Below are 27,337 nucleotides of genomic sequence, written 5' to 3' on the forward strand. Positions count from 1 at the left end.
CCAAAAGAGGCCGAAAACAGAAAGCCAGAAATGTAAATTTAATTAAGTGGCATTGAATGGGTCCTAAAGTGACACATTTGCACGTTCAAATTAAGAAATATGCGCACATTCCTACAAAGTGTAGCTGTCTCTTCATTTGCACGTCTTCATTCTTCTCTTGTTCTTTGATGTCAGTGTTGATCTTTGCCTCCAGGTGAGTCCTAGTAATTGAGCATAAGAAGAAGAAAGGGAATTCTATGAAACTATTGCCACGTACTCTTCTTGCAGCTTTTCATGAACGTATTACTGCTCTTCAGGTCACTTTTTTTTTTGTCTGTTTTTTTTTAATCTCTTTTGGAACACAAATTGGAACTTTTGGTCTCTCTATTGTTGTGTGTAGTTTGATTGCAGTTTTGTTTTGCTATTATAAATCTGTTATTTTTATTACTAAATTCATCTCAATTTATGTGGCACCCATTTTAAGAAAAAATGAAGTTGAAACTTGTGGTCAAAAATAATTTCCAAATATTTGTGTGGTTATACATTATTTAATTATCAGTAAAAAGAGAATTTTAACTTAAATTGCTTTTATGTGACACATAAAATAAGACAGAGAATAGTATATATTGTTGCTTCTATTCGTTGTTTTTATTATTGTATGTTGTTTTCTTTTACTTCCATTACATATTTATTGGACTGTTTTTGTATAGAGGTGGGTTCTATTGGAAATAATGCTACAATCTATCTTTCTTGGATCTCACTTTGTGGCAGTTCATTGGGTATACTGTTGTTACTCCTTTTTGTTTCTCATTTTGGAACCCAAATTGGAATTTTGCTAGTCTTTTTTGTGTTTTTACTCTCTTTTTGGTTCTTAGTTTTGGAGCCCAAATTAGAATTTTGCCGGTAATGGATAATCTTGGTGCGATTCTTACTGCATATTGTGCAACTGATTTGAAGCATATATTTGTTTTTTTTTGCTCATTTTGTTTCTTCATTTTAAAACCCAAGATGGAATTTTTGGAAGGGAACCTTGGCGTAACTAGTAAAGTTGCTGTTAGGTGACTAGGAGGTTGGGGTTTGAGTCATGGAAAAAGCCTCTTATATGGAGGGTAAGGCTCTGTATCATAGATATTTTAAAAACTTTTACCTCATCTTTACGCAAAACACATTTCTTGGTCTTCATTAGTAGTGCTGCCGACTCTCTATCATAAAAAACCTCATCATTGGAGGTCAAGGTGACTCCTTAGTAGCTTCCCATGTGCCTGCGAGCTCCTTAGGATGCTATCAAAACTTATTATCATCATTGTTCATGGCCTCAATTATGGACTAAAAGTGTGTTAGTGAACTAGAACGCAATGCAATAATCGAGTATTAGTATGCTAAGAATGAAGGAAAGCTAGTGATGTAATGGAACCCACTCTCTTGAATTTGAAGTATGGTTTCTCAAATAGGAGGGTAGTTTTTTCTCAAACACAATTTGATGCATTCTTTCTCGTCTATGTCTATTTATTCTCTTTTTTATCCTGTTAGGATACACATTTAAGTTTTGTTCGTCATCTAACAGGTCAAGTTGTAGATATTCACATCTTTTAATTAGTTACGTCGGATTTTGTTCTCTATGTTGAGGGTTAGTGTGTATGTTGGTAGAGCTCTACTTATACTCCTGCATTTGGTGAAAACACAATAAGTCGGTTTTACACTAGATTTTCAGTGTGTCCCTAGCAGTATATCGGCACAAAATGGCCATTGCATGTATTGGCATCGACTTCTTAGTGGTTGGTCATTCTGAGAATGTTCTTGAGATTGCATATTCCTTGCGCAAGTCCTTAATGGACATTTATTTCAGAAGTCCATTCTATAACAACCCATTGAATTGCATAATTATTTCTTCTACTTGTAGGTTTCAGGTTGAACGTACTCAATCTGTGCACTACTTCAACCTATTATTGGAAGTCTTATGGATGCTTCCGCCAGCAGTCCACATCTGCGGAAATCTGGAAGCTGGGCGGTTGTTTCTGATTTTGGTAAGACAGGATTGTCCCATTGATGTGTATTTGATCCTTGCCTTCTGTTTTCATTTTCCTCACTGGTTATGAAGCTATTAGACTTACCATAGTTGTAACCTATTATTAGGTGCATTTGAACCTGGTAGTGGTTTTGAAGAAGAAGCCCTTTTGCATGGTCTAGAGGCCAATGAGATGAAGGGTGTGAGCATACCATCGAGCACTACGGCCCCATCTCCTGTTTTGCTATGGAGACTTAAGGTTTGGATTTCTGTCATAGTATTAAAACATGAAATGTTCATTCTTAAGGATCAAATATTTTCATTGTTTGTTCGACTTCTTTTGTTTCTTACTTAATCTTGTTTTAGGAGAATAGATTAGGAATGCTGATAGAATTCCTAGTGTGAGCTATGACACCAATGTCCAACTTCTAAACTTTAGTGGATGACTTTGGTAATTACATGAAACATAAAATGTGGGGCTGAGTCTTTCAGTTACCTTCAAATCATACAAGAGGGCTGTATTCAGCATAAAGTAGAATTGTGATAATCCCCAATAGGTAACTTGATGAATGATGGCAGAGTTGTTCTATCCTGTTCAAAACGTCAATTTCGATTTGCCTTTATCATTTCTTCAGGTTTAACTTTTAAGCATGACATGATGACTCTGTGTCCTTATTTCCTTTTTTTTTTTTCTCTTCTTCAAATATTTTTATCATTCTTCAAAGAAAATTCAAAATTTCTTTTGAGCCTAAGTACGTTTTACTGTTCAGGTGTTTCTTTTTCTCATCTGGGGTGTTAGTTGTTGCAAGGTCAGTAAAAAGGCTTTTTATTTGTCTTTTAAGTACTTACGGATTTGCTTTCCTGTGAATGTATTTATTAGCATCTGCTATTAATATTTGCCGTTATTTTGCAGATCAGCTGGGATTCAGTCATGAGAATGAGCCTAAATCTCCGTGATCTGTTCCTGTATGAGGCTTTTCTTTATTACAATCCCTTGCTACTTGTGGTTAGTTGTCTTCACACTAGCTCATCTAACAGCGTTTGTGCATCACTTCCTCTTAGCAGTATTTTCTTGGTTTTTGGTGCTGCAGACCTTAGTGGTTTGGTTTTGGGGCATGAACCTATGGGTTTTTTCACAGGCTAATGTTGACTTTGCTAGAATTTTTGATGTCGATCGAAATCATCTCACTCACAGAGAGATTTGGAAGGTACAGTATATATGTCTTTTATTTATCCTTAGGATCGAATACATCTGTGAGGCAACTCATTTGGTGCTAAAAATGCTTTGTCATTTAGGCTAAACTTTTTCTTAATTGTGTTATGGTGCTCTTTGAGAACACTTCCATGATACCATTATCTGTTTCATGTTAAAATGAATCGGTGACGATCTAAACCGTCGTTACGTGTGAAAACACCCCGAAAATAATTTACATTAAATAATAGGCTCAAAATGGACCCAAAAAAAATTAAATCGGAAAGAAAAATCGGGGCCTAAGGGAATTGGGCCAAGAGGCCCAATAATGGACTGGCCGGACTGTCGGTAACCACTGCAGTGGTCGGATAAATGCTGCAGTGGTAAAAAGAAGTAGCCCAGCCGAGGGATTTTTAATTACCCTCTTTCTTTTTATTTCCCCAGGTCACCCCCTCCCTCCAAAACCAATCTGAAAAATCCCATCTCCCCAACTATGAGATTTCAAAGGCCAAGGTTCATGAGAGCGGTTTCGAGACACAACCGGAGGGAACCCGACATGGGAACATGTCTAGCACACGCGGAAAAACTCTCTCCTCTCCGTAGCAATATGTTTCGCCTAAGAGGTAAGCTATGGTTTACTTTGTAGCAACTAGACTTGGGATAGATGCATTTAATGTTAGTAGTAATGTCGATAATCTCATGCATTAGGCCTTCGGGCACGGAGTTGGACGGGTGAACACTTTGATATCCAGTTAGGCCTAAATATGATTGTATAATTGTACACTATGTTGATATCTTAATTGTGATGAAAGACGGATAGAAATATGGAGTGAGTGTGCTAGATAATATATTTTAGGGCTTGAATATAGTGGAAAATTGAGTCAGACAATTTGGAATAGTAAAAAGTGAAAATAAGGGGACTCAATGAATTCTGAATTTCTTAATTGTTCTAATTACTCTAAGGGAAGTGGTTGAAAGGTGAGGTATGGCCAGTTGAGGGTTAGTAATTAGCACAAGCAAATTCGATGATTGACGAATGAGCATAAAAGGGTAATTTTGTGAAGTAAAGAATAGAATCCCTATTAAAATAGTTAGGGAGGATTATAGATTAATGTGAAACATGTGAGGTTGGGGATATGGATGGAGAGTAAGTGTGATAGTATGAACTTATCTACGACAACCCGTAAAGAGGTATGAAACGTGATGACCGGGGATATATATGTATAAACTAAGGTTACTGATCAATGTAAGTTGGACGATTGCTGTAGTACTTAGACTTTCTTGACTTTGTGCTTGGTTTGTGGAAGTGTCATTTGTCATTGCACCCTAGCATAATTTGTGACATAATGACTGCATGACATTTCATTTGCATTGTAGTGATATGTTGAGATGATGGGTCGGGTACCACGGCGGTACAAATATGATATGTTGTGATGATGGGTCGGATGCCACATCGGTGCAGATATGATATGTTGTGATGATGGATTTGGTATCAATGCCGGTACAAATATTATATATTGTGATGATGGTCGGGTACCACGTTGGTACGGATATGATATGTTGCGATAATGGGTCGGGAATCACGCCGATATGGATATGAGGTTGATGATGAGGTTGAGAAGGGTAAGATATAATGTACACATCTTGCATACATGCATTCATTCGTTTGTTTTGAATATAATTCTATTTCTTATATGTTCTCATACGTGTTCTTGTTGTGGTAAATGGTGAAAGAGGGTTTACGAATGTACGTTAAGTCCCTTGTGCGGACCGAGTTAGAGATGAGATTCTACAACCCCTTGAGAGGGCCGGTTATGGTTAAATATGATTGGTAGTTTCTAATTTAGCATACATGCATTCATTCGTATGTTTTGAATATAATTCTATTTCTTATATGTTCTCGTACGTGTTCTTGTTGTGGTAAATGGTGAAAGAGGGTTTACGAATGTACTTTAAGTCCCTTGTGCGGACCGGATTAGAGATGAGATTCTACAACCCCGTGAGAGGGGCGGTTATGGTTAAATATGATTGGTAGTTTCTAATTTTTCATGGGATATGGTACTGTGATATCTTGTGATAAGGAATATCGAGAGGACTTGGGTGGATGTTGATTAAAATTGTAGGTACCATAAGAACGAGTCAGTATGGGAGGAAAACTGTATACGTTGGAATTGGTAGTCAAAGAAGAAAGATAAACGAAAATGTTAAGTCAAAGGACAAAGATATACGAAAAATGTTAAATGACAGGTAGGTCACAGAGATAGGTCACAAAGATGCTAAAATGATATGTTGAGGATTCTATAGTTGGATTAAACCCGGAAGTTTACTTGATGTTATGATTTCTTCATATTTATTATTGATGTTATTTGTTTCTAATCTTGGTCGGCCGATGATGTTTACCAGTATGTGTGGTTGTACTGATGCTACACTTACTATACTTACACTCGGGGGTATAGCCATGGTGCAAGGTAGCTGGAGTTTCTATAGCAGCGATGCCGATCGCTCAACAACATCCCTATTATTTCTATTCTACATGGATGTTGTGCCATGGACGTACCTATTCCTTGTCTAGTGCTGTTGTATCGGCTTAGACTAGGTTCTGGGGTCACTTGTAGTTGTTTTTGCATCTATTTGTCATATCTGATATAATTAAAACAAGTTATGGAACGAATTAATTCAATAATCATTTTTGAACTGTTGAATTGTTATTAAGATGATAGACAACATTGATTAAGTGGACATTGTAGCAACTTCCGCATTGGTTTAATGGTGGAATATTTAGGGTTCTCCTATCTGGAGTAAGCGTAGGTAGGTGCCCGGCACGATCCGGTGGGTTGGGTTGTGACAAAGATGGTATCAGAGCTCAGGTTACTGGCTCTTAGTACAAGAGCAAATGTTGAGTAGACCTCCACATCAAATTTGTAGGAAGCTATAAGATATCTTTGAATCTCTCTCACTTTCTTTCTCCCTATCGTGCCATCTCAATGTCGTATCCTCGGGTTGAGTCCAATTGGTATCTAGCCGATTCCAATTGGTATCTCAATCGTCACAGTTGGGGCTTGTTGGTCCCAATTGGTATCTCTTAACATGGAAGGGTCGAAACCGAATGCCCAACGAATAGAGGCCAGTAAGGACATAGGAAGTGGATTGCTTTATTTGATAAGGTGTTAAGTACTTGTGTTGAGGCAATTATGTGTTAAAAATGTGCTAAATGATTGTTGTTAATGGTGATGTATGGTAATTTGCATTTGTGATGCTTAAACTCTCGTGTGTGTATGGTTGTGTGATGTGTAGCCAAGCAGACCGGTGGACGTAAGGACCGGGTGTGATCCCTAGAGCGTCTTCATTTCCACGACTTGAGCTACGGCTCATCTCTCCATGATTTGGAGTACTACTTGACTTCTATCCGATCCCGTAGAACCCCCCAGGTGCTTAGCTGTTGGTGGAACACTTTTGAGGATAGTGTATTGAGTAAGTAAGAAAATTGATGAAAGTAAAGCACTATTTATTTTGATAGACGGAAAATTGTGTTGGCTGTGGCGCAGAAGCAATAGAATTGCAAATTCAATTTATATTATGTATAAATAAGAGGCTATTATGCTAATAGAGCATGTGTAGAAAGAGTATTGTGTAGAAAAAGGGGCCACAACGGGTCAAACTAATACATTTAACTACTCCTCCAGTCAAATCATGTTTGTTTTAGTAGCATCATAGATGCTTAGATACCGTGTGAAAGCAGAAAAGAGAAGAAAGAAGAGAATTTCATAGTCACTTGATTAACAACATACAAAAGAGCTTTTATGTAGAAATTGTCTGATGGAGTATTCAACATAATTTTCTGTGGGATGCTCTATATTGTTCCGCTATATTTAACTTAACAAAGCTAGATATTTTGTGAATCTATACACATTTTAATATACTAGTTTAACCGCACGTGTGACTTTTGGTTAATTACATATTTTTTACGTACTTAAAAACTTTTCAAATTTGATATTTCTTAAATTTTTCTTATTCGAACGTTTTTATATTTATATCTAAAATTTTAAAATCTCCTTAAGATCAAATTTAGTTGATTTAGAATTTATAAACTAACGAAAAAAGTATTAGTTCTCATGAATTCTGATTACTTCTAATAAAAAAAGAATTACTATGAATATTTTATTAATTTAAACTAATAAAAAAAGTATTGGTTGTCATGAATAGTGATGACTTCTAATAAGGAAATGTTTTACTATAAATATTTAATTAATTCACTTCTTAAATATGAAAAATAGTAAAAAGATGATTTGTCTAAAACAGAGACTTTTAATGAAGGACAAAAAATTTCAAACAACACTTCTAAGGTTCTCCACACTTTTAGTAGTATAGATAAATATATATATATATATATTGCGCGTGTACCTTGCTTCAATGAGTTTAATTTTATAAAATCACCTCGATATTATAAAAGAAAGTATGTTTTGATTAATAAATAAATTGATGATTTTATTAAATACAAAAAACACTTACATGAAAATTTATATATTCCTACAAATTCATATAAAAGCATTAAAAACAACTTTAAACTAAATTAAGAAAAACTACAAAGACTATAGAGCAAAAAAAAAAGAAGCTTAAATAACTTTCCAAGATAACATTATGTCGTTAGAAAGTGTCAGAAGACAACAAATTAATATCTTTATTATTATAAGGTAAAAATAATATGCTATGAAAAGAATTACCTAAAGTATTCCTATTAGATACTTTCAATTTTTGAAAATTATTTTTCTACTTATTCTCGCAAATCTCTTAAGTAATAAATAAAAATAAAAAATAATATACTTGCATAGGAGGATGGCCAAATCTGAAGTCAAGCGTGATGCCGCCGCTATAGCTTCCATAGCTACTCTTCTCCTTGAATTTCTTCGCTCTCTTGATAGCAAGATTGCTTGGCCAATTGATACACCAAACATCCCATACCCCTCCCCTATTCCCCCCCACAAGGAACCTTCTTTAGAAGGTCGGCACTTTCAACATGTTACCTTCTATCATATATTTTAGAACTCTTAATATAAGAAAAAATTCTACCATATATTTTAAAGTCGTGATCCCATATAATTTAGGAGTTAATGTTAAATATATAATAATTGAAGAAAAATATGAAAAGACGAGTTTATCTAAAATTAGATCTTTTAATGAAAGGAATAAAATTCGATTCACTTTTCTAAATGTTTTCACACTTTTAATAGATTAGAGATAGAAATTAGAGATTAAAGATTAGGGATAGAGATTATACATTAAAGTACTATAATTGTCACTAAAGTAACATCATATTTGCAAAATTATCTAGCCTCAAACAAAGCGTTGTTACTTTTTATTTTGTATGTTTTGATTGATTTTTATTTTATAGCACATAGAAAGCCCAATAATATATATATATTATCTAAAATTTATCATTTACAATATAAATTTTATATGAAGCATTTTGAAAACGTGCAATGCGCATTTCGGGGAATTATATATTTATTCTAAAAGTGAGAAACACCACAGTGAAAAATTAAATTAACATTTTACCTTTATATTAAATTAAATTAAAATATTATAAAATATATGATTAAATAAATTATAAATCTTCTATAATGCTTTCCTTTCTTTTTTGGGTAAAATCTATTATGCTTTCTATTATATTTGGTTTTGAGTTTTTTTTAATATTAAATGAATACACATGAATCATTAGTTTGATTTTGTCATGATGATCAAATTATAGAGAATCTAAAAAGTTGCAAAAATTATTCTATGGAGACCAATTTCACCTAAATATATCTTAATGGTTATTCTAAATAAATTGATATACTCAATAATACATTAATGCTCCGTGTTAATAAATAAAATTATATATAGAAAAATAAATTTTGTAAAAACTATGATTTGCTTTTAGAAATTTTACGGAAGCTGCGATGAAGTATATATATATACCTTCTAATTGTCAATATGTCCATAAGTCTAATGAGGTTGACCACGTTCAATATTTAAATCCTTGTATAGATGTGATTTCTTTAAACCTAAGTAGAATTTTATTTAAATTCAAATAAAGAAAAGTTACTTGTAGCATTCTTGAAATCAATATTATGTTTCTTCTCAAATTATTATTGCTATTTTTTTCAAAGAAGAAAAGCTCTATTTAAGGCTGTGTTGTTATGTACACAATCCAAAAGTTTCAATATGTTTTAGGACTCTTTTCATTTGTTTTAGGTGTACTTCAGGCATACAACCTTTTCCATGTACTTATAAGAAAACCTTCACGTACACAATCTTTCCATATATTGTCTCTACTTACTTTGATGACAGAAAAATAAAGCAGTAGGAACACATGAATGAGAGTAATAATCATCATGTTCATAACACAAGGAAAATTAATTGTAATTGTAATAAATAATAGTGAAATCTGTTTGTTTCATAGGTCAGCGTCTTTCAAGACTTTCTCAATTATTAAGAATGACTTCTTGTGCATGCATAGTATAGTATTGCTTATTGAAGTTTGTCGGTTCAATTGTTGAAACCAAATACAATAAGCCACAATGATGTCATAGTTTGTCTATTTTCCTTCTAGACTTGTCTTTCTTTTTTATGTACGTAATTTGCGCATATATAATGTGTCAACTATAATAATTATTTATAAAAGAACAAATGTTATGTGTGTACCTCATACTATTAAGTACAAGCAAAGTGCTTGAGATCAAGCAAAGTTTTCTATGCAAAGAAGACAATCTAGGCTACATTATATTGAAGATAAGCAACTTGTGTTGGCGTAAGAATTACTATTGTCTTCTTCAAATCCACACCATGAAATAAAAAAACTAAAAAACAACGAAAAATAACCAAGACTTTCATATGCGTGGGACACTTATTATATTACAACGATAAAGACATGATAATTAAAAATAGCGGATAGTAACATGACAGAAATTAACTACAATAAAACGAAACGATAATAGAGATATTAGAATAATATGAATAAATGTAACCTTGACAAAAAGGTTTCATGAAGCCCGACCGAATATTCATTTGTCAGTTCAAAACTACACAAAGTCGATGGAAGAAGAATTTGAAAATAACTCCTTTTATAGAAATTTTAAAATAGACGAAAGAAGAATTGATAAATCAAAAATAATTTGATCTTTTTAAATGTTTATACATATTGAAAAAAATACGTCATGGACCTAGCTAAAGATTTGTTGAACAATAATTTCAATTACTACAACGACAACAATAGCAGCCTATCCAATTCAACGTTTTCCCACTAAGTGAGATCTAGAAAAGGTAGAGTATAGAAGTACAATAGAAAAGAAAATAAAGGTATACACCTTTGCCAAAAAAATATCTAATTCATCCAAATTTTTCTTCAATAATATCACCTCCTACACCAAAAAGACAACAAATCACTGTTATACCAAAACAAAGGACGTTGTTTGTATATGGGTCAACATTATCTAATCTATAAAAACTTAAGAAAATAACCACATCATTAATCACATTAACATAATCTCAAAAGAAAAGATTGTGAAACATGATTTTAGCGAGATTTCTATAACTCTTTTCACCTATTGATAAAATTTTTTATAGACGTGTAGATGCACTATTAAAATTTATAAATAATTTGAAAAAATTGTCACATAAATGAAATAAGACACAAAAAAAAATAATAAAAAAAATCATGCGAAAAACTTTTTTTATATAGTTCCTACATAATCACGATGATTAATATAATACATCAATAAATCAAGATGAATAGCATAGTTAATACACTAATATATCGGAATTTTATGGAGAATACTTACTTTAAATATAAGTGACAACCGTCAAGGAAAATAAAATTCCTGCATAATCACTATGAATAACATAATACATTAAATAAATCCAATCATATGTTGATTTTTAACAGTTTACAACGAATTCAAAAAATTAAACCATCATCAATATAAACTCAACATATACAAACAAATCTTGTTTTCAAGAAAAAAGAAAAGTGCGAGAAAAATAAATTAAGAAGCCGACCTCATCAATGATTTTTGGGGATGCTAATATTTTTTAGTCCGTATATATATATATATATATAAATAGAGTGTCCTAAATAAAAATAATTACTACACAATATTAGGATTCCTATGTTAATTTTAAAATTCCTATCGGGATTTGTTTACCAAAAATATTACATGTACTTTAAAATTTTTCGATTTATTGTACTATGTATTTTTTTTTGTTACCATATACTTTATGACGTCTTTATTTTAATAAATATAATATAATAATTAAAGAAAATTAGTGAAAAGACAATTTTAGCCATTCAAACCTGCGTTTATGAAACCTAAAATCTTGTTTCTGCTACGCACCTTAAATGAACGCAATGTTGCCTGAAGATCTTTGTTCTAATGTTTACCTTCAACATTACTTGTATTTTAAGGGACGAATCTTCTATCTTACCATTTCATTTATATTTTACATCTCTTCCAAACTATTCCTTGTAATATTGAATTTAAAACATTAATGTGATTTATAAAGGAAATATGTACAGTGATGGTTTATGAAAGAAGAAATACCCTTTACCTTGGCCGTTGATGTTCTTTCTGCCGAAACTTTTAATTCTTTACACTTTTATCATTTATTTTAATTAGGAGTCTCATATATTTCAGGAAGTCTGATAGAAAAATAAAAAAATTAATAATTCTCCTACCATATATTTTAGGAGTTCATATATTTTAGAAAGTCTAGTTAATATAATAAAAATTAATTAAATAATACATTTAAAAATATAGTGAAAAGACAGTTTTGTCTAAAGATGAGTTTTAATGAAGCGCAAAAAGTTCAAATCACTTTTTTAAGGGTCTTCCCACTTTTAATATATTGTATTTGTAGATATAGATAGATATAGATAACTGCATCAAACTGCTTAACTTCAATAGGAACTGGCTTTGGCTGTTAGACTTTTTTATTCATATTCTGCATTATCTATTTGAAGATGCACAGCAGAAATTTATCCAAATTCGGTTTATATTGCAGTGTGCTACCTGGATGACCGTCATCGTGCCAACTAGCATGACTGCCTATCTCTATCTCTACTCACACGGAGAAGTTTCGTTTGCTGCATCTCAACCAGTGTAATAGATGCTTCTTCACCATTTGAATGATGTGCTTTGCTTTTGCTAATCTAACTTGTATGTATTTGAGCTAATTGTACTAACTTTTAAACAAAAGAAGCTTTGATATATTTATAACAAGGGACGAGAAACCATTACTTCTGATATTCAGCTAGAAAGTGTTTGGCTTCTTAAGTTCCTTAGTTTAGTCATAAAAATGCTAAAGTTTTAATCACTTGCATTATATGTTCAAGTTTTTTTAATCTTATTGAGAACGCAAAGTTCTAATTGACCCCTTACATACATGGAGTTGGCGTCAAGAATTGTTTATTCCACATCATATTCTTGAAAGTTCTTGAAAATATACTGATTTTACTAGTAACTACACTTTTATTAGTTGGTAGAAAGACACATATTTTTTTAGTTATTTACTTTACTTTTGTTGAAGTACAAGTTAAGACTCACTGATGTTCCATAAATGTGATTGTTTTATGGTATGTTAATGAATTTCATGCAATTGCAGGTGATCCTATATGCTGCTTTCGCCATGGCTCTGATATTTCCCTTTGATATTTTCTATTTATCATCTCGCTACTTCTTGTTAAGAACACTTTGGAGGATTGTTTTCCCCCTTCAGGCAAGTTTGCACTACTTGAATGTTTATAACAAGAAGCGTGCTGGTCATGTAAATCAAAAAACATTTTCAACTCTCCGAGTTGTAAAATAAATGAATGTGATGGAATTCTATTTCTTTGTTTGCCTAAAAGTGAGGCAATCTACTTATTTCTTTGCTTTGTTAAATTGTTTATTTAGCATGGTTTTCGAACAGTTAGGTAATTTTAGGCGTCTAATACTTACAAAGAATTCCTGATCCAAGTATATTCTTTTCTGTGTGTAGCTTAATCTCAGTTCTCAATTTCAGGAAATAGTTCTACAAGACTAATAAAATATCATTCATCATGTGGATCAGATATAAAGCTTCCTGAAGTCACTAAAATTTTAATTTGGTTCTTTTTGGGTGTGAATGCAGGCAATAGCTTTTCCTGACTTCTTCCTGGCTGATATATTAACTTCTATGTCAAAGGTAGACAAGCTCTTCTTTCCCCTAACAGAAAAAAGCAAAGGAAATTACAGGAGAGAAAACTCGTTTCCCTGGCATTGCTAATGCTATTCCTAATGCACAGGTATTTTCAGATTTGGAGCGTTCAGTTTGTAGAATGGTTCATCGTCAGGTTAGTTACTTTCTTTGTGTTCTCTTTCGGAGTGAATAAAGATGACTGAGAGAGTGTTGTAATTTATTATTTGAATGCTACTTGCATGCAGAATTGTGGATATATCACTCTCTTTCCAAATATACAACAACAACAATATACCCAGTATATTCCCACCAAGTGGAGTCGGTGGAGGGTAAGTGTATGCAGTCCATACCACTACCTCAGATGTGAGATGTGAGAAGGAGAGGCTGTTTTCGATAGACCCCCGACTCAAAATAAAATAATTTAGACAAGGAATAATAAAAGGACAAGATACAATCGAAATCAACACATCCAATAATACCATATACAAGATGCACCAAGTAATCTCTTTCCAAATATCTATGTCTAAAACCAAAACATTCACTATGCCTCTGGGTGGTGTGCCTGGTACTCAGATATGAGTCCAAATCAGAGACCTTTGGTAGTTTGACATTTTGTGCTTAGAAACATGCTTTATGTGGACAACAAGCTCTACACTAGATTCATATTAATTAAGTCCTAGGGAGACTTGGTATTATTAATTTCTGATTAATAATCGGTGCATAAACATTTTGATTAAAAGTTAAAAGTGCATAAAGCCTTGGAAATGAATGGAATGCCCTTCTATATCATTGCTTAAATATGGTTACTGAAAGTGTAGATACTGCAAAACTATAGTTTTATTCATAGAGTTTTACAATATTTATAGGTGAACAAGAAGATCAAAATGATCTAATCAATCCCTAATTCCTAGGAGATACATGAATCAAGGGATTTCCTCCAGTGTTCTGGATGGCGAAAGGCAACAAGGCCCTCCATGGCGAGGCAATCGCCTTTTGAAAGTGCCGCGACAATTGGGGACGACCCGGTTCATACCTACTCCGTAGGTGTCGGGGAGGGGGGGGACCACTCCGGGTCTGACCTACGCGCCCTCACCCCAGCTTCGCTGGAGGGGCGTTTCGAACCCCCGACCCTGGCACACCACGGTAAGCAAGCTTACCGCTGCCGCGACAATTAATAGAAAAAATTAAAATAATATATAAATGATCAAAATTTCAATAACACTAATATATTAGGAAATATTTCAAGTCAAGAATTAAAAATAGATAGTGGATAGATACTAAAAGTCTAGAACTTGAATGACTCAACAATCCAATATCCATAAAACAAGCAATAAACTCTTAAGTTTATTCTTTTTCAAGATTTGCATAATCTTCAATTCCAACATGCATTTCATTATATTTTCCCTCATTTTCTTCCTCCTCAGATTCTTCATCAACTAGGGTCCGAGTCTGACTTGAACTTGTAGCTTTTCCCTTGTCAAGTGACCTTGACCTTGAAGGTGAGCTTGAAGACTTTCTCCTAAGACCATAGACATTATCATCATCAGCTCCAGCTACCATAGCAACAATATCCCAATTAAGATCACCTTCTTTATACACTAGTTCATCTTCTTAATCTTTGGGGCCGCCAAGTAATCATTCATTAGCATCTTCAACTAGATAATGAAGGGCCCGTTTATGGGCCCAATATTATAATTTTAAATATATTTTTAAATATATTTATATCTATTTAATTAGCTTTTAAAAAAAAATGATCAGTACTATTTTTGAATAAACACAATAGGAAATGTAAGTAGAAATCACACTATATAATAAAATATAGATTCTTATTTTTATAAAATTAGGTAATAGCTTACAACTTATTTAAATTTTCATAATTAACATTAAAATACCATATACTCTAATGCTTATTTTAACACCAGGTTAAAAACATTCTCTTACATTAAACAACTAATTATAATGTTTTTCTGTTTTTACTTTATTTAAAAATTATACTAGAGAATAGATTAAAATTATAAATATTTATTTATTAACATTTTCTATTGAATCATAGAAAGCAATAAAGGATCCTAATCCATACATAAATTGATTTTAAATACATTTAAATTCGTTTGATGGGTGTTTAACAAACGAAAGTGTTTAACAAATGAAAATGAGGACCCACTAGATGAATTTTTTAATGAATCATAATGTCAAAGGATTGGTTTTATGTCTTTTCTTATATACGTCAAAAATAGGAGACCAATTTAATATAGTAAGCGAGGAATTCTTTAAAGTGATTTGTCTTCCTGATGAGGAAATTTACTACCTCATATAAAGAGAATTAAAGAATTAACAAAAGTTAACATGCCATATATTGTAGTAATTTAACATGAGCTAGTTAATATTACCTTTCAAATAAGTTGTTTAAAATAATTTTAACAGGTGATTAGTAAATAATGATGTTTTCATAAATTATGTGTAAATTTTGTGATGATACATATCATATGAAGTTTTGGAATTTTGGAGGAATCACTTATTGTGTTTGATAGATAAACACATATCCAATATTTATGAATATTTTTTATTATTTTACTATAATATAGTAATAGTTACTTTATGTAATTAAATGTGTGACCAAAACTAATTTCACGTTTTTATCTTTTATGGAATATATATTTGTATTTACACATCCTCCTATAAACTACGTCTCTCTTTATTTTAATTTATATCATTTTGATTAGATATCGAATGTAAGATACATGAAAAAACTTCACAATGTTTTAGAAATTTTAAATAGAAGAGTATACCTTTGTGAACTTTTTGACAAATAAATGAAATTCAACAACAACAATATACCCAGTGTATTCCCGCATAGTGGGGTTTAGAGAGATTAGAGTGTAAGCAGACCATACCACTACCTCTGAAGAAGTAGAGAGGTTGTTTCCGATAGACCCCCGGCTTAGGACCGATAACAGTATAGCAAATCACAAGACATAAATGCGTATAGACTAGTACAGTATGTAAAAGAAACTAACACCAGTATCCACAGAGTAATACAACAACCACCAGATACTACTAAAAAAATTATCTAACAAAAAACATAGACATCACTTAACACCCACGAACCAGAAACTTCAAACACAAATAAAGAAACGCCAACTTTGCCAACTCATTGGTGGAGCAGATTATGACTAAATCTGCCAACTCATTCGACACTTCCCCTCAAGTTGGCATATAAATATCGAACATGCCTAACTTGCTCACAAAGGACTCAAAAGTATTTCTAAAAAGTCCTTTTGTGAAAATGTCTGAAGCTTGTTCAGTTGTTGGAACAAAAAGGATGCACACACTTTCATTTTCAATCTTCTCTTGAATGAAGTGTTTGTCCACTTTAACATGTTTTGTTTTGTCATGTTGAACTAGATTATGGGCAATGCTTATGACATCCTTATTGTCACAATGCAACCTCATTGGAAAACTCATAGGTTTTCTTAGTTCTTCCAAAAATCTCTTGAGCCACAACATTTCACAAATTCCATATGCCATGGATCGATACTCAACCTCGACACTACTTCGAGTCACCATGTTTTGCTTCTTATTCCTCTGTGTCACTAAATTTCCCAAAACAAATATACAATATCCACATGTAGATCAAATATTGATTGATGAACCAACCCAGTCTACATCTGTATAAGCCTTAACACTTCTTTGCTCATTCTTTTTGAAGAACAACCCTCTCCAGGAGAACTCTTTAGATCCTTAGGATTCGATACACAACTTCTTGGTGTTCTTCTAGTGGAGAATGGAGAATGCATGAATTTACTAACTAGGCTCACAACAAAGGAAATATCAGGTCTAGTATGTGATAAGTAAATAAACTTGCCTACCAATCTCTGATATTGGCCCCTATCAATCAATTTTCCTTCCTTTACAAACTTTAGATTTGGGTCAATAGGAGTTTCAGCTGGTCTACATCCACTCATTCGTGTTTCTTTTAACAAATCAAGAACATCCTTTGTGGCACTATAATTCCTTTCTTCAATCGTGCGACCTCCATGCCGAGAAAATACTTCAGTGGGCCTAAGTCCTTATCTCAAATTCTGAGGATAGACAGTCCTTTAGTTTTTCTATTTCAACCACATCATCTCCGTTGAGGATGATATCATCGACATACACTATAAGAAGTGCTATTTTTCCTTCTAGTGATTATCGAGTAAACATTGTGTGATCTGCTTGTTCTTATTTATGTCCTTGCTTCTTCACCAATTGAGTAAATCTTTCGAACCAAACTCCTGGAGACTGTTTTGGACTGTAAAGAGATCTTTTAAGTCTGCATATTTTTGACTTGTATTTCTCTTCAAAACCTGGTGGGGAATCCATGTAGACTTCTTCATTTAGTTGCCCATTCAAGAAAGCATTCTTCACGTCCAATCGTTGAAGCGACCATTCAAGGTTTACCGCGATTGTCAACAGAGTGCTTATTGAGTTTAGCTTAGCTACTAGAGCAAAAGTCTCAAGATAGTCAATGCCATATGTCTGTGTGAATCCCTTAGTTATTAGGCGGTCGTATACCTCTCCAACGATCATTCTGATTGAATTTGGTGGTGCACACCCATTTGCAGTCCACTAGTTTCTTTCCCTGGGTAGATCCAGCAACTCCCATATCTCATTTTTTTCAAGAGCTCGCAATTCCTCCAATATAGCCTCCTTCCACTCGGGAACTCGTAGAGCATCCTGCACAGTTTTTGGAATCTCTATACCAGAAAGTTGTGTAGTAAAAGGCTGAATAACTAGGAGACAACTTTTTATAGGACACAAACATAGAAATAGGATATTTATGGGCATTTCTAACACCTTTGCATTTTGCAATAGGTAGGTCTAGATCAGGGAAGGAATTAGAAATAGACTCAGTTGGAAGACTTCCTCGAATTCTAGTAAGGTCTTGCAGAACTAACTTTTGGTCGTGTTGAGAATCTTCATTCTTTTTGTCTTGAGTTCAGTTCCTTCTCGAGTACACCTGTATTTCTTTTGTTTGTTCTCTGTTTTCATTTTTATTTTTGTCATTTGAAGGCTCTACAAATTCAACATTAGTGTTTTTATCATTTAAGTCATTTAGGTCCTATCATCTCTCGTATTACCGTCCTTTCCATCATTTGAATCACACTTCTTTATATCTTCTCCTAGATCCCTAACATCAGTATTTATTATAATTCCTAGCTCCTCATCATTTGTTTGATGTCTAGTTTCCTCAATATTGCAAAAAGGGAAATCATCACCTACGTGATACTCCCGTTGAAGATGAGTAGTAAAATAGAGTTGGAAATCAAAGAATGTTAGATCCATTGTGACAATTATCCTCCTAGCACGTGGATCATAACACTTGTATCCCTTTTGACTTGGAAACATATCCCACAAAAACACATTTCTTAGCCCGCAGTTCAAGTTTATTGCAATTGTGAACATGATCAAATGTTGTGCACCCAAAAACTTTCAAAGGTAGATCTGCGGTTAACCTAGAATTAGGAAAACTCTCTTTGAAAACGTCAAACGGTGTTTTGAATATGAGAGGACGAGATGACATCCTATTAATAAGATAAGTAGCAGTTAAGATAGCCTTTTCACAAAGTTACCATGGAAATTTACTAGTAAACATTAAAGCCTTCGTTATCTCTAAAAGGTGCCTATTCTTTCTTTCTGTGATGCCATTTTGTTGAGGTGTATCTGGACAAGAGCTTTGGTGTACTACCCCAGTTTTTCTAGAAAAACTTCCGAATTGTTCATTAAAGTATTCACGACCATTGTCACATCGAAAAATCTTGATTTTCTCATTAAACTGTGTTTCCACCATGACATAGAAAGTCCTACATATATTTTTAACCTCAGATTTGTCCTTCAATAAGAAGACCCAACTTAGTCTAGTATGGTCGTCAATAAAAGTTACAAACCACTATTTTCAGACATTGTTGAAATTTTAGATGGTCCCCAAACATCACTATGAATCATCATAAAAGGCTTTGAAACTTGATATTAATTGAGAGGGGAAAAAGGATCGGTGATGCTTAGCCGTTTCACAGAATTCACATTGGAACAAGGGAAAATTTTATTTCTAAATAACTGAGGTAACAAATGTCTTAAATAAAATAAACTTGGATGTCCAAGCTAATAGTGCCAAAGCATGACTTTATTCAAAACAAAAATAGAATTCAAACAAATAGGATTCAGTTGTAGAGAGTTGTTTCTGTTGTCAAGAAAATAAAGGCCTCCAGATTTCTAACATTGCCAATATCTTTCTTGAGACCTTTTATTGAAATTCACACAAATCAGAGTAAAAAATTGCACGACAATTTAGAGAAGATGTTAATTTGCTGACAGAAACCAAATTACAAGGGAGTTTTGAAACATGAAGAATATCATGAAGTGTGTGGGAAGGTGATAGTTTAACAGTTCCCTTTCCAGTAATTGTAGAGAAGGAACCATCAACTATCTCGACTTTATTATTTCCTGCACAAGGAGTATAAGTAGAGAAAAAATGGGAACTTCCAATCATGTGACCAATAGCTCTTGAATTTATGATCCAAAAATGTTTTTGGTTGGATTTGGCACTAAGAAAAATGGATGGTACACTTGTTTTAGCAAAAGAACAAGACGAGTAGAAAAATTTGGTGCATTTGGACGAAATTATGGGATTGTAGGAGCTTGTGAAGAATTTCCAGTTAAATGGAGATGTTTTTGGAGAAGGTTGCTGTCCCCGATCAAAATGAGTTGTTTGGATGGCTGATCATATTGATGTTGAAAGCCACAATAATCAACTCCCTTCTTCTTTCAGTTTGGTGGTTTCCCATGAATCTTCCAACATATTTCACGAATGCGCCAGTGTTTCTTGCAATGATCGCACCATGACCTTTTCTTTTTGTTATCTTCATTTTTCATTGTTATAAGGGCTGAAGAGTCTATATAGGTTTTAGATCAACGTTTAAATCAGGTTTTAACATGACCTTCCTCCTAGTTTCCTCTCGTTTAACTTTAGAAAAGATTTCATGAAATGAGAGTTAGAGAATCTTTTCCTATGATTCGTGACTTGACCTTATTAAACTCTTGGTTTAATCCTGCTAAAAAAGGTAAACTCTCTCATTTTCTTTATTTTTATTTGCTCACAGAACACGTCCATTCATCATTGTAACACTGGTTTAACTCCTGCCACAAAGACACTATTTCATTATAATAAGCAGTGACTTCTTTCTCACCCTGCTTAACTTGCCATAGTTTTATTTTTAACTTAAAATTTGGGAGACATTTTCTACATCAGAATATGCCTCCCTAACGACTTCCCACACATCTTTAGCAGTGGGTAAAAAATATAAGGCTTATGTATGACTGGTTCCATGGAATTTATTAACCAGATAATCACGAGTGAATTCTCTGAACTCCAGGTGCTAAAAAAATATAAGGCTTATGTATGACTGGCTCCATGGAATTTATTAACCAGACAATCACGAGTGAATTCTCTGATCTCCAGGTGGTCATCTTTGGATCTCCTACTTCTAGCTTTTTCATCTCCCCGATCAGATGTCCCAACTTTCCACTACCGTCCATTGCAAGCTTTACTGATTGTACCCAATCTAGATAGTTCTTCTCGTTTAATCATTGAGAAGTTAACTGGAAGGGCATGTGAGAAACATTGCCTTCTTGAGTCATCAGATTTTGTGTCGTCACTTCCAGAGAAGACATTTTGTCTTCTTTTGATGTTCCAGAAAGATGTTCTCCATGAAAAGTTGTTTTGACCATGGGATATTGAGGGGAAAAAGTTCTGCTCTGATACCATGAAAGTTTAGATACTCCAAAAGTATAGTTTTATTCATAGAGTCTTACAATATTTATAGGTGAACAAGAAGATCAAAATGATCTAATCAATCCCTAATTCCTAGGAGATACTTGAATCAAGGGATTTTCTCTAATCTATTTCGTAGAATAACAATATATTAATCTCATATTTACAGCAGTAGATTGCAATCATATCCAACTCATTTGTGGAGCAAATTATAATCAAATCTGCCAGCTCGTTGATGGAGCAGATTATTCGACAGTTACTTTTTAATTTGGTTAGGTTTTTAGAAAGTTAGAGCCTAATTTGTTATCATATTATGTTCAATATATTTTTCTGGTATTTGTTTTCCTAACGCTTTGTCGAAATGTGGGCATGTAATTGAAACTCTGTTTCCTTCTTGCATAAATTAACATGTATGGGTCATATGTTTGAATAATGTCATCACTCTTTCATAGTTATGTTTATTTCAAAAGCTAGATTAGTTTATGACAAAATTTTGCCACGAGTCAAAGTTGTAAAGAAAAAATAGTCCTGGGAGGCAAAACTAATTTTTCACTTTGTTGTCCCAATCCGTACACAAGAATCCATGTATTGTTTTTCATTGCCCTACTATTATGTATTGATTATTAATTGCACAACGATCCCTTTATTATCTATCTTACACCTTATAATAATCCCGTATTATATTTCATGCATAAGTAATCCATTATTAACCAAATTTAATAAATAGATAGACTGGATTCGTGGTAAAAGAAATACCTATTGGAAGCGCGATAGCCAGGACCCAGATTGACTTTTTGTTGCTTAGGAAAGGAGATAGAGCGTTGTGTAAGGACTGTAAAGTCATCCCGAGTGAGAATCTTTCGACCCAGCATAGGCTCTTGGTTATGGATTTGGGTATAAAGAAGAATAGAAAGAGGAGGAGTAAGGAGTGTAGACCTAGAATTAAGTGGGGCGGCCTGACGCCAGTGAATGCGTGGGAGATAGGGGAGAGGTTGGCGGGAATGGGGGTGTGGGAGTGTAGGGGGGACGTGGATAGTATGTGGGACAGGGCGGCAAGGTGCATCAGGGAGAATGCAAGTGAGGTGTTGGGTGTTTCTAGGGGCCGGGCCGGGCACCATCGGGGGGATTGGTGGTGGAATGAAGAGGTGGAAAAGAAAGTGGGGACCAAGAAAGGGGAGTATGCTAAGTTGGTGGAGAGTAAGGACGAAGAGGAGAAGCGGGTAAACAGGAAAGAGTACAAGCTAGCGAGGAAGGAGGCTAAGTCAGCAGTCACGGCAGCTAAGACGGCCGCTTTTGAGAGCTTGTATGCAGGGTTACAGGGGAGAGGAGGGGAGAAAAAGTTGTTTAGACTCGCTAAGGCTAGGGAGAGGAAGGGTCGTGACCTCGATCAGGTGAGGTGCATTAAGGGGAAGGACGGTAGAGTGTTGGTGGAGGACGGCCACATTAAGAATAGATGGCAGTCGTACTTTCATAGGCTCTTGAATGACGAAGGGGATAGAGCTATTGTGTTAGGGGAACTGGAGCACTCAGAGGAGTGTCGGGATTTTAGCTATTGTAGACGTTTTAAGGTAGAAGAGGTTAGACAGGCTGTTCGCAGGATGCGAAGGGGTAGGGCGACGGGGCCGGATAAGATACCGGTGGAGTTTTGGAAGTTCGTTGGAGAGGCTGGTGTAAGGTGGTTGACTGGATTGTTTAATGAAATCTTCAGGACGGCAAAGATGCCCGAGGCTTGGAGGTGGAGTACCATGATCCCTCTCTATAAGAATAAGGGAGACATTCAGAGTTGCAATAACTATAGGGGGATTAAGTTATTGAGTCACTCTATGAAGATCTGGGAGAGAGTGGTCGAGGTGAGGCTGAGACGGATAGTGTCTATTTCGAAAAATCAGTTAGGATTTATGTCCGGCCGCTCGACGACGGAGGCAATCCACCTGGTACGGAGGTTGGTGGAACAGTATAGGGAAAGGAAGAAGGATCTGCACATGGTGTTTATCGACCTGGAGAAGGCTTACGACAAAGTCCCCAGGGAGGTGCTGTGGAGATGCTTGGAGGTGAGTGGAGTACCGCTGGCATATATCAGAGCAATTAAGGATATGTATGATGGAGCGAAAACCCAGGTGAGGACGGCGGGAGGAGACTCAGAGCATTTCACTGTCCTGACAGGATTGCACCAGGGATCTACTCTTAGTCCCTTTTTGTTTGCGTTGGTGATGGATGTGTTGACGCGGCGTATTCAAGGGGAGGTGCCGTGGTGTATGCTTTTTGCAGACGATGTAGTTCTGATAGATGAGACTCGAGGGGGTGTGAATGACATATTAGAGGTGTGGAGGCAAACTCTTGAGTCTAAAGGGTTCAGGGTGAGCAGAAGCAAGACAGAGTATGTGGAATGTAAGTTTAATGAAGTGAGGCGGGAGAATGAGGTAGTAGTGAAGCTGGAAGCACAGGGTATGTAAGAGGGAAAATTTCAAGTATCTTGGGTCCGTGATCCAGAGTAACGGTGAGATTGACGAGGATGTCTCGCACCGTATTGGGGCGGGATGGATGAAGTGGAAGCTCGCGTCGGGGGTGCTGTGTGATAAGAAGGTGCCGCCCAAGCTTAAAGGCAAATTCTACAGGGTGGTAGTCTGTCCGGCTTTGTTGTATGGAGCGGAGTGTTGGCCAGTTAAGAACTCCCACATCCAAAAAATGAAGGTGGCAGAAATGCGGATGTTACGCTGGATGTGTGGGCTGACTAGAGGGGATAGAGTTCGGAATGAGACTATCTGGGAGAAGGTTGGTGTGACTTCAGTGGAGTGCAAGATGCGGGAAGCCCGATTGAGATGGTTCGGACACGTGAAGAGGAGGGACATGGATGCCCCGGTCCGTAGGTGCGAGAGGCTAGCGTTGGATGATTTTAGGCGGGGTAGGGGTAGGCTGAAGAAGTACTGGGGTGAGGTGATTAGGCGGGACATGGAGCAGTTACAGCTCACCGAGGACATGATCCTAGATAGGAAGGTCTGGAGGACGCGAATTAGGGCAGAGGACTAGGGCCAGTTTGGGTCGCTAGTGTAGGGAATTACTCGGTGGGGGTTTTATTCCTGTTATGATTCCGTGTTCCGTGTTCCATGTTTTATTACGAATCTGTGTGCTTGCCTCTGCTTTCCTCTGTTTTATATTACTTATGGGTGCCGTATTTATGTTATGTAATCTGCTTCTGTGCTTTACTATGTGTTTGTGTGGTATCTCGTGCCTTGAGCCGGGGGTCTATCGGAAACAGCCTTTCTACTTCTTTAGAGGTAGAGGTATGGACTGCGTACATCTTACCCCCCCCAGACCCCACTAGGTGGGAATACACTGGGTTTGTTGTTGTTGTTGTTGTTGTTAGGAGGTAGCCTATTATATTTTTAGGGGTGGCAATGGTGCGGTGCAACCCGCAAATTTTAAAATCGCACCGCACCGCACCACATCATCTTTAAACCCGCATAAACCCGCTCCACACTCATACCAATGAGATTTTGTTTGAATTCTTAGCATTATCTGAAAAATCAATATCATGCATATGCAGGTTGCTACTATTGCATGGTTTGAAGCTGACTCTGTTTGTGGCAGTCACTCTGTTGCTATTCCTATAGTTCTTGTATTGCCTTATCTTTTTCGTCTGTTTCAATGTCTTCGGCAATACAAGGATATTAGAGATAGGACTACCTTGTTCAATGGTAAATTTCCAATATCTTTGCATTTTCCTTTGCTTTATTTGTTGAGATGCATACGTTATACTAATAGTAAAATGGGCAGTGGTTAAACTTTTAGTACATCTTGCTTTCAGATTCCTCACTGTAATTCTCATTCTCATTAAATAGAATATGATATTCAGACTTTTCCAGCTTGAGCAAGAATAGAAAGAACCAAATGGATCCACATATCCATATGATATATATATGGTACCTGTCTTTTACACACACATATATGATAGAGGAATGGTTCAATGTGAGAAAAAATTGACTGAATTCTTTTTTGTGGAATTGCTCCTATCCATTAGAAAACAAAGAATTCAGTTCTTACAAGTAAATACTCAAGACCTGAGTAGGCTTACAAATTAGATCATGATATGATCAAGTGCTTTCTGGGTCGTCTTAGACCTTCTAATTGGTATTTATCTCCAAATGAGGACAGTTTCCTTCTGTTGAATTGAATACATTTTATGTGATGTTAGAAGCACGATAAAAGCGCGAGGAGCTAGTCTGCTATTGTGTGCTGAAATTGTTGTGGGACGTAGAGAGAAGGTGTTCATGGGTTTTGAATAGTATGATCCATATTTTAATTCTGGGCTGTATTTAACTTAATTTCATTGATATTTAATTTCAGCTTTAAAATACTCAACAGCAGTACCAGTGATATTTCTGTCAGCCCTTAAGTATCATGTAGTCCCTGACAACTGGGTTAACCTTTATAGGCCTTTGTGGCTTCTCTCGGCTGTTGTGAACTGTCTCTATTCATTTTACTGGGATCTGACCAGAGATTGGGACTTAAGGTGAGTGAATTTTTCATAACTGATGATGTAGCTAATTTGTAAGGTTTTATCTTAATCAAACTTAACTTTTACCACGTAAATGCTTATATTTCTTCTGTGTTCGATACACAACAACCACAAAGATTGATACATGCATAAAGCTGTACGTGTGGTTTGCTATATTTGCCCAACTGGTATGTTTCTTTCAATTATTACTGTTTATGAACGGGTACTTCTGCCAATTGCGGATGCTTGCTGCCTGCTCCCCAGTCCAAGAATGTAACTCTCTTTTGCAGTTTGCTGATTAATTGTTAACTCGAAGTTTTCTTCCTTTCTAGTTGTTTCACTCGGATTTTCAAGTTTACCAGGCCACACATTTTATCACATTTGTTGTATGAACGCAAATGGGTAAGCCTATCTCTATCCTTTCATTATTTTTACTACTAGTAATTGGCAAATTATTGTGGTCTATCGGGAACAACGTCTCTACCTTGCCCTTGAGGGTAGAGGTAAGGATTGCGTAAACTCTACCCTCTCCTGACCCCGCTTTGGTGGAATACATTGGATATGTTGTTGGTGTAATAGTAATTGGCAAATTTATTTGGTCATCCGCAGGTGTACTTTTGGGTGATCGGAAGCAACCTAATATTGCGATGCACATGGACATACAAGCTGTCCGCCCATCTCAGACATAATTACCTCACAGTGTTCGCGATAACGGCTCTAGAGATCTTCCGTCGTTTCCAGTGGGCTTTCTTCCGTGTCGAAAATGCGTGGAATAATATAAGCACCAAATCGAATAGTCAAGTATTCTCCATGGCTGATGTCCCCAAAGAAGAAGAATTGCTCAACTCCAATGGTCACAATGTATAGCTTGCTGCCTAACACTACATTCTCATATCCATTTTTCCCAAATTTGCAAATAAGATCTATTTCTTGTCAATAGCGTAGGATGCCGTATAGTGGCAGATTCAAAATTTTCATGAAAGAAGTTCAAAAAATAAAAATGTAATTTGAACTCCCAGCCTCAAGGATAATTTTGAACACCCTCGATCACTAAATGAACTTCTGATCTATGTTCATGAGGTTCAATATCTATATATCTACACATTTTTTTAAAAATACTTTCTATATAGCATAATATTTTAATAAGTTGGTTTACGCAAACCCCTCGCTACCCTCTAGATCCACCTCTGATGCAGTACAAGGTTACCCTCTAGATCCACCCCTGATGCAGTACATGGTTAACGTGAGTACATAGTTACCATAAAGATAAAGTACAAAATTAGTTAAATACCTCATCACCTTTTTAAACTCGACACGTTTTACCTAGTGTACACTTTTGAGTATTTTTTGGTCTTGATTACTCCTTGAGCTAGGCACTTGATATTCCTAACTCCCTACGCGTTAATGTGGCAAAGACTGAATTCACGCTCTTTTAGGCACCCGAGTGGCAAAAAAAAAAGAAAAAATAGTCACACCCTTTTCGATTCTTTTCAATGGTTTATTGCCACGTAATCATGAACAATGATTTACTTGTTTAGTATTTGTGTTTCTTCATTAGTCAAATTTATCTGCACTTCCAGTAGAGTAAAATAACCTCATTCTCATTTGGTCACAAAAACTACAAAAATAATTTCTGACATATCTTTTTATTTGAATTTGGAATTT

At 35.2% G+C, this 27,337-nt stretch overlaps 1 protein-coding gene across 18 annotated transcripts; it reads left to right on the top strand.

Annotated features, from left to right (window-relative positions):
• The first annotated feature begins 17 nt into the window (after positions 1 to 17).
• LOC107876660 (SPX and EXS domain-containing protein 1) lies at positions 18 to 26,758 on the top strand. Of its 18 annotated transcripts, XR_007052408.1 has the most exons (16): positions 602 to 758; positions 1,880 to 2,003; positions 2,113 to 2,243; positions 2,755 to 2,793; positions 2,898 to 2,990; positions 3,076 to 3,192; positions 12,213 to 12,308; positions 12,813 to 12,926; positions 13,320 to 13,373; positions 13,474 to 13,521; positions 13,613 to 13,696; positions 24,722 to 24,872; positions 25,522 to 25,687; positions 25,810 to 25,860; positions 26,005 to 26,074; positions 26,282 to 26,365. XR_007052408.1 is itself a non-coding variant. In XM_016723537.2 (15 exons), the coding sequence occupies exons 2-15, from the start codon at positions 1,937 to 1,939 to the stop codon at positions 26,537 to 26,539; spliced, it is 1,488 nt and encodes a 495-aa protein (XP_016579023.1). In that variant the 5' UTR covers positions 18 to 193; positions 1,880 to 1,936; the 3' UTR covers positions 26,540 to 26,758. The 18 variants fall into 18 exon arrangements, 17 of the variants coding, with proteins under 17 accessions (XP_016579023.1, XP_047263014.1, XP_016579042.1 ...); XM_016723537.2 differs by lacking the exons at positions 602 to 758; positions 25,810 to 25,860 and adding an exon at positions 18 to 193 and having other exon boundaries at positions 26,282 to 26,758; XM_016723556.2 differs by lacking the exons at positions 602 to 758; positions 25,810 to 25,860 and adding an exon at positions 31 to 279 and having other exon boundaries at positions 1,887 to 2,003; positions 26,282 to 26,758.
• Positions 26,759 to 27,337: the final 579 nt, after the last annotated feature.

Source organism: Capsicum annuum, chromosome 1, assembly GCF_002878395.1.
Source record: "Capsicum annuum cultivar UCD-10X-F1 chromosome 1, UCD10Xv1.1, whole genome shotgun sequence".
NCBI lineage: Eukaryota > Viridiplantae > Streptophyta > Magnoliopsida > Solanales > Solanaceae > Capsicum > Capsicum annuum.